The following is a 9067-nucleotide window of genomic DNA, read 5'->3' as shown; positions in this document are numbered from 1 at the left end:
ATGGTGAATGAATGTGAATGCATGTGAATTAAAGAAGGAATGCTTGTTTGGAAATGAATGTGAAGACATGTGAAAGCTGGAAATGCATGTGAAAATGTTGGAAATGGGAATGAAGGTCACGGCAAAGGTTGGAGAATTGATTATGGATGCATGTGTTGAATGATTTCTTGGTGAGGGATGTGGAGTGGTTGAATGTGGTGCAATGATAATGTTTTGTGGCTGAATTGGTGGTGGAATTATGATGGGAGTGCATATGATTAAAGAGTGGGAGTGCATGTGGGTGAATGTGAAGGGAATGCATGTGTTGATGACTAGGTTAGTGGGTGGAAATCTGAAAATGGCATAAGGGAATGGGAGCTCACGGTTTTGAGTTGTTTGTTTGTGTGAAGTGTGTGTGAATGCATGTGAAGATGCTAATAAATAATGCATGTAGGGTTAGGAAATAAAATCATAACTTAAAGGGAGATGATTAAAGGGTGTTGAAAGGTTTGAAATGCATGTGTTGAATTGGTGGTTGAATGATGAAAGAATAAGTGAATGATTATGATAAGTGATAAGTGAATGATTATGATAAGTGTATGATATGTTAAGTGATAAATGAATGATATGTTAAGTGATAAATGAATGATATGTGGTGAGTGATAAGTGAATGGAAGTGATAAGTGATAAGTGAATGGAAGTGATAAGTGAATGGTTTGATAAGTGAATGATATGATAAGTGAATGCTTATAATAAGTGAATGATATGATAAATGAATGCTTTAAGTGTTTAAAATAGGGAACAAAGCCCTTCCTTGCATGGCAAGGAAGGGAGACACAAGGAAACACACGACAATGTCCTAAGGTTGCAAGGAATGTTGTTTTTGTGTTCTAAAATGCGTAGGAGTCTTCAATGATGCTTAAACATGAGGTCTTTTAGGATTTAACTTTCCTACTTCAAGTCTTTAATTTCGTCCATCCTTTTGGCTCCAAGCATATGATATCCATTCCAATCTCTAATTTGCTCCAAAAGGCTCCAAAAGGCATCCTTTTGCATACCTTGCCCTTAGAACCTGAAAACACACAAAAGAAGCATAAAGGACTAAAATAACTAGAGAAACATAACGTAAATGCACGAGAACAAGCCATTTAAGTCGCATGAATATGCTCCTATCAAAGATGCATGAAGGTGAATTTGGTATGATTGGTTGAGCAAAATCCTCCAAAGCTCGAAGTTCATCTTCGTTGCCCGCCATCTCTTCTTCTCTTTCCCAATTAAATTGCTCAGATTCTTTACTTGTTGAACTAGGTGAATTCCCTTCCTCTTCCTCACGGCTAAAGGATGAACTTGATGGCACAAAATTGTCCAAAGTGTGGCCCTTCAACCGTTCAATTCTTTGGCCTAACTCAACAAGTTTATTTGACATATACTACCTAAAATAAAATAACACAAGTGTGAATGAAAATCTACTAGCAAACAACAATGAAATGAACAAAAAAAATAAACTTAAAAACGTTTGAAAGGACTCAAAACAGATTCACAAGACTCAAAACAAGCTAAAAACTCTCAAAACTGCCTAAAAACACAAACTGGGCAGTTTTGACACTAAACTCAATTTTGGACGAAAATTAGGTTTGAGCTTGACTCAAAATGCTTCAAAACACAAGATAAGACAGATTCTAAGCCTAAAACTTAACAAAATATGGGGAGAAATTGTATTTGGACGAAATGCAATTAAATGGACAGATTATAACGAAAGCAGATTGTAAAGCAAATTGATGTAAACCAATGGATAATGGAATGGCTAAGGGATTCTTTTCCACACATGAAATGTATGCAACTTAAATCAACTTCCAGTTATCAATTTGACAAGTTATGAACCTTGACACTAATCAAAATAGCAAACAAGCAAACAAGCAATTACAAGGGACTGAAATCAGTCCCCGGCAACGGCGCCATTTTTGTTGATGTATAATTCCTTCCTAATGCTAGAATATATTTAGTATAATGGCAGAAGCAAGGGTGTCGAATCCGCAGGGACTAATTGGACCTATGTAACTACTTGTTTTGCAAGAACTCTAAGAAATGAATCAAACTAAACAAACTAGGCAGATTTGGAAATGAATCAAACTAGTCTAAATAGACAGATTTGTTGTTGTAATTTGAAAGCATGAGAAAATGAAGTAAACACAAATAAATGAATCAACAACTAATGTAATGGGATAGTATCAATGGAAATGAAGCTAGGGATTCGGTTTCACCATTGCTCAACTAAGTCCATGTTTGTCAAGTTAGTTTGTACTCATTCATCTACCTATTTCTTGAGTTTGTTTCACTTGGATATGATCAACCATATGATGTGTGGATTTGATCAAATGTCTCTAATCATGAACCTAATTGTGATGTGCAACTTTGGTTCATAATCAAGATTATGTAATGTACAAGAAACTTTCATAAAACCAAAGGGAATAACTCGGCAGGATGTGTGCTAAACACTCCCTTCATTCATTCACATATCTACCAAGATTATGCATGATGTGTGTTCTAATCTTGGTTACACAACTTTGTGATTAATTCAACTGATGATCAAACATTAAAATCAACACACTAAGTCACCATTAAAACAGAAAATGAAACAAGAAATAGGTGGACAAACTGAGCATTCTAACTTAATTACATGGCAAACTTTGCAAGGTTACATCGAATCCCTAGAGGAAGATTAGTTACACTTCATGTTTACAAAGGTTTAACATAAAAATAAATAACATGAGTGAACATAAGATTAAGAAGGAGAAACCCTTGAAGCAAAACTGATGTTGAAGTCCTTGAAGAGTTCCTTGGTGTTGCTTCTCCAAATGTGGTGCGGATGAAGGTAGAATGGCTTGGTTGAATGGTTTCTGCCCTTGGGACAGAAAATGGACAGAGAATGGAGTGAAATGGAGCGGCTATGGGTGAATAAAAATGAAATGAATGCCAAGGACAGTTTTTGTGAAAAGGAGAGAATGTCGAATGCAATGGTATGGAGAGGGAGAATGAGTGAGGATGATGGACGGAAGTGGAGCAAGAATGGTGTGTGTAATCTGATAGGAGCATATTCATCGACTTAAATGGCTTGTTCTCGTGCATTTACGTTATGTTTCTCTCGTTATTTTAGTCCTTTATGCTTCTTTTGTGTGTTTTCAGGTTCTAAGGGCCTAGGGAGCAAGAAAGTGCATTTTGAGGCCATTTGGAGCATTTTTGGGCATGGATTGGATAGCTTATCCATGGAGCCAAGAGGATGGACGAATTTGAAGGCCTTGTATGCACTTGAAGACACAACACATTATGCCATACAAACCAACCTATTTTAGGCCCATTCTATGTACTTAAACCCTAGCCCTTTAAACTAGTTCATTTATCACTTATCAAACCATTCACTTATCACTCACCACATATCATATATTTATTACTTATCATATCATTCATTCATCTACATATCAATAACCACATATCATTCATTCATTACTTATCATATCATTCATTCATCTACATATCAATAACCACTTATCTTATCACTCAACATATCATACACTTATCACTCATCACACTTCATTATTACACCACCATTCATTCTTTAAAACACAAACAACATTCACATGCAAACACAAGCTTTAACCAACAAACAAAACAGCCAACACATGCACCAAAACACCTTTGCCGTGGCCTTCACTCCCCCTTGCATTTTCAGCCATTCCACTTCATCATTACACCACCTTCTCCATCTTTAATCACATGCACCACTAATTCAACACATGCACTTGTTCCTCCATTAAATCAACCACATTCATCACCAAAGAACCTTTGTGCCGTGAGTCCCATTGCATTTCCAGCATCCTCACATGCATTCCCTTCACATTCACCCACATGCACATTCAATCATTCACACATCCACCACTCATTCTTCATCATTTCAACCACCTACATGCATTAATTATTAAACTCTTCATCATTGCATCCAGAAAATGAGCAAGAAAGCTTCCCAAACACATGCAAATCCATCTATGTCGTGGGTTCCCTTTGCTCCCCTTGTGCAATTCCAGTTTTCACATGTGTCCTAGCTGTTTTTCCATCATTCCTCCACACAAATGCTTAAACAAACAGCCATATGTTCCCTCCACCACCCCTATAAATACCCTAGCATTCATTCATTCACTCCCCATTCAATTCATATCTCATATTTCCATTCACAACACTTCACACAACACAAATACCATACCATTGCCGTGAGTCCCACTTCATTTTCTGCATATTTTCTCTTCATTCTTCCATCTCCAACCACTCCCTACTCCATTCCACATACACCTAAAGCCCTTAAGCTCACCTTAGACTTTGTGCTACAACAACGAGGAAGAAAAGAGTGCTTAAACGTTCATACAATTCAAGTTTGAGTTGTTGGAATGTTTAGGTGTTTCTTTGATTTCAAAGTTTAAATTTAATTCTCTTTGTTTTGTACGTATGAGAAGGGAAGAGAAGAGTGCCTAAACGTTCATACAATTCACGTTTGAGTTGTTGGAATGTTTAGGTGTTTCTTTGATTTCAAAGTTATGAGGAACTAAACCCCCTTTAGCTAGGGGGTGATTCGAAACTATGTTTATATTTGCATTTTGAATTGATTACGTTTGGTTGGAATTTCATAAGCTGTGGATTCAATTCATTTAACTGTTTGATTGATAACTTATTTATGTATGTTCATTGAGATTGCAAGCTTAATTTTCATGCATAAATATGACGCTAGAATATAAGTGAATTTCACCTAATCGTTATGAACTTATATTCACAAGTAGTAGAGGTTGCTTATAAACAATCGCGTTAAACGAATTCTTGGCATAAGTTTCATGCGTATTCCATAGTAACGAATGCCTCGTCGATGTTTATGATTTCCGTTGAACTTAATGATCTTGGTTAAATGTCTCTATCATGCGTATTCCATAGTTAGGGACTTTGATTAAGAATAATTTGGTTGTAATGCGTATTCCATTCAATCCAACGAATTTAGGGAAACCTGAAAGTTAATCTAAGCGGATCTAATTAACTTGGAGCATTGAGTTTCACAACTTATCGAAAGACCAACTGAGAATCAATTTTGTTTGCAAGTGTAACATGTGTGGAGAAGAACCCCTTGGCTATTCCATCATCCATATTTTTTTTATCACATTCATATTTACATTTTGCCTTTAATTATATTCTGTCTTTTTAATTTAATATCGTCCAACCACAATTCCCCCCCCTATTTTGTTAAGTCTTAATCATTCGTATTTGTTTTATTTTTGTATCTTTAAGCTTGTGGAGTCATAAACAATTGCAAATTCGTCTAAATCAAGTTCTAGCTTCTTTTTGAGTCAATTTGATTGTTTTAGACAATTTGAGTTTTTCAAAGCCTTTCTGAGTCATAGTAGTCTTGTTAAGAGTATTTTAATTTAGTTTTTATGTTTTTAAGTCAATTTAGAAGGTTTTAGCAAGCCCTCCTAATCCCCGGTCTAGAACGATCCCTCACTTATCCATTCTACTACAATTGTCAAACGAGGGTTTAATTTGAGTGTCAAGTAATTCTCGCATCAAATTTTGGCGCCGTTGCCGGGGATTAGCAACTTTGCTAATCCTTTGTCTTTATTTTTATATTTTTTTTTGTTTTTTCGTGCATTCTTATTTTAGATTCTTAGTTTGTTTGTTTCCTTGTTTTTTAGGTACTGTGTATGACTCGTCGCTCTCGGCCTATTATAGAGAACATCTCCAACTTTGACGGTGATTTTGAACGCACTTTGAGGAGAACGAGGAGTCAACAAGAGCCACCACAACCTCCACCACAACCTGGGCTTGAAGAAGACGAAGTAGGTGTAGAAGAAAAGCCCACGGATCAGATTTTTGAAGAAGAACAAGCCATGGCAGCAGATAATAGAACCATCAAGGAGCTTTCGGCCTCAAGTTTGGATAATGCATTGCCTCTTTGTATCCAATACCCCACGGCTGCAGAGGGGAAGACTGAGGAATTTGAACTCAAATCCAGTTTGTTACACCATATTCCGAAGTTCCATGGCTTGTCTATGGAAGACCCCAACAAACACTTGAAGGAGTTCGAGGTGGTTTGTTCGAGCATGACCCCCGTCAATGTGGATGGGAGTATATTGAAGATGAAGGCCTTTCCATTTTCACTTATGGACAAGGCCAAAGATTGGCTCTACGAACTAGCCCCGGGAACTGTGACTTCGTGGGAGAGTATGAAGCGTGCTTTCTTGGAGAAATTCTTCCCTACTTCGAGAGTGATTCTCCTACGGAAGAAAATTAGTGGTATTCAACAGAATCATGGTGAGACGTTCCCGGCTTATTATGAGCGCTTCAAGGGCCTTGTAGCTTCATGTCCCCAACATCAAATGAAGGAGGAACTTCTCCTTCAATATTTCTATGAGGGCCTCCTTCCTATCGAACGTCAAATGGTTGATGCATCAGCGGGAGGAGCATTGGTGGACAAAACACCAAGGGATGCCAAGATTCTCATAGCCAACCGAGCGCTCAACGCTCAACAATATGAAGGAGTGGGCCAAAGGGAAGCCCCACGGCAACAAAGTGTAAATGAGGTGAGTGCTATTTCTGAAATTCAATCACAACTTGCTAATCTTACTTCTCTTGTTTCTCAGGTTGTGATTGGTCCAAAAGCACAAGAACACCAAGTTTGTGGCGTGTGCTCAATTCAAGGGCATCCATCCGACAAGTGCCCTCAACTAATCGAGAATGGTGGGTGGGAATCTGCCAATGCAATTGGTTTCCAAGGACAAAATCAAAACAACCCATACTCGAACACTTACAATGCCGGATGGAGGGACCATCCAAACTTCAAATGGAGGGAGCCACAACAAGCTGCCCAACAAGGAGGATTTAGGCCAAACCCCCCTGGTTTTTATTCCAAGCCGTATGCACCCCAACAATCCCAACAACCTTCGGCATCATCTCATTCAGGTACGTCTTTGGAAAGTAATCAAGCTATGCAATTACTAACCTCTATTTCGCAGGGGTTGCAAAATCAAAACAACCGAATAGAAAATAACGAGAAGGAGATGATGGATATGAAGAAACAAATAGGGCAGATTTCTGAGTTCCTTGGACAGATTAGAGAGCAAGGAAAGCTTCCTAGCTCAACCACAGTCAATCCAAAGGGAGGATTCGAATCCGCCAAGGCCATCACCCTAAGGGGTGGAAAAGAAGTTGGGACCGAGCCAAACAATCCCAAATCTGCCCAGAAAGTAGATGAAGAGACGACACAACCTGAGGCAGATCACCCTAACTCGGCCAAATCAGGTAATTTAAGTTCAAATTCATGTACTTCACGTCCTAATCTGCCCAATGTACCTTTTCCTCGCAGGTTCATGCAAGAAAAAAAGGAAGAAAGCGAGAAGGACATTCTTGAAACGTTCCGGAAGGTGCAAGTGAACATACCGCTTCTCGATGCAATCAAACAGGTTCCAAAGTATGCTAAATTCCTCAAGGACCTATGCAATACAAAGAGAAGAAGGGCAAACAAAGAGGTAGTGAAGGTAAGCGAGAATGTGTCCGCTGTTTTGCAACGTAAACTGCCTACCAAGTGCAAAGACCCCGGTAGTTTCACGATTCCTTGTGTGATTGGACATAATCGTTTTGAACATGCCATGCTTGATTTAGGTGCATCCATAAATGTCATGCCTTATTCTATTTATGCATCTATGAATTTGGGTGAATTAAAACAAGATGGTGTAATTATACAATTGGCTGATCGTTCTAACGCGTATCCAAAAGGAGTTTTGGAGGATGTGCTTGTGCAGGTGAACCATTTAATTTTTCCGGCTGATTTCTACGTCCTAGACATGGAGGATTCAGCCCATTCTACATCTTTGCCGATTCTCCTTGGTAGGCCATTCATGAAGACGGCCCGAACGAAGATTGATGTATACAAAGGCACCTTGACAATGGAATTCGATGGGGAAGTGATTGATTTTAATATTTCTGAAACTATGAGATATCCCGTTGATGACCATTCTTGTTTTTCCATTGATGTTATCGATTCTTTGGCGCAGGTATACCTTGAAGAATTGAACGAGGACGCCCTGGAAACAACCATCACTAAGGCCATAGAGCGCAAAAATGAAGGATTTGGGCCAATGCAAGGCCACGACAAGGAGGAGGAATTCTTTGCAATGGGTTCTAGTGAAGAAATAATTGAGGTTGTGGCAGCCCTTGAGTCATTGCCACAACAATATGGTAAGGTTCCACTCTCACTTTCAAATTCAGTTTCCACTAAGATGCTGCCTTCTGTTGTTCAGGCACCATCGCTTGAACTTAAGCCGTTGCCGGACCATTTGAAGTATGTGTTTTTGGGAAAAGGCGAAACATTGCCCGTCATCATTTCATCAAGTCTCACGGCAATGGAGGAGGAGAAGCTTGTGAGGGTGCTGCGAGAGCACAAAACGGCCATAGGGTGGACTTTGGCCGACATTAAAGGAATAAGCCCTACCACATGCATGCACCGTATACTTCTTGAGGAGGGGGCTAAACCAACTCGAGAGGCTCAACGCCGTCTCAACCCTCCGATGATGGAAGTGGTGAAGAAGGAAATAATCAAGCTTTTGGATTGCGGAGTGATCTACCCTATCTCCGATAGCCGTTGGGTCTCTCCAGTTCAAGTCGTTCCCAAGAAGTTCGGAGTAACTGTTATCAAGAATGATGAGAATGAGCTCGTGCCTACACGCATTCAGACTGGATGGCGCGTATGTATCGATTATCGGAAGCTAAATGCCATGACTAGGAAAGATCACTTTCCTTTGCCATTCATCGACCAGATGCTCGAAAGGTTAGCCGGTCATGCTTTTTACTGTTTTCTTGATGGATACTCTGGATATAACCAAATTGTGATAGCCCCGGATGATCAAGAGAAGACCACATTCACATGTCCCTTTGGAACATTTGCTTATCGTCGCATGCCATTTGGCTTATGCAACGCACCGGCCACTTTCCAAAGGTGTATGGTAAGTATATTTTCCGATTTTGTTGAAAAGATCATTGAGGTTTTCATGGATGATTTCAG

At 39.2% G+C, this 9067-nt stretch overlaps 1 protein-coding gene across 1 annotated transcript; it reads left to right on the top strand.

Annotated features, from left to right (window-relative positions):
* The first annotated feature begins 2894 nt into the window (after positions 1 to 2894).
* Positions 2895 to 8118, top strand: LOC148693525 (uncharacterized). Its single transcript, XM_088678039.1, has 4 exons — positions 2895 to 3048; positions 5989 to 6506; positions 7344 to 8056; positions 8112 to 8118. Exons 1-4 carry the CDS (start codon positions 2895 to 2897, stop codon positions 8116 to 8118), a joined length of 1392 nt encoding a protein of 463 aa, XP_088534165.1.
* Positions 8119 to 9067: the final 949 nt, after the last annotated feature.

Source organism: Pyrus communis, chromosome 10 (assembly GCF_041283825.1).
Source record: "Pyrus communis isolate YQ-2024b chromosome 10, ASM4128382v1, whole genome shotgun sequence".
NCBI classification, from domain to species: domain Eukaryota; kingdom Viridiplantae; phylum Streptophyta; class Magnoliopsida; order Rosales; family Rosaceae; genus Pyrus; species Pyrus communis.
Note: the sequence above shows the minus strand (reverse complement) of the source record. Positions and strands in the feature narration are given on the sequence as shown.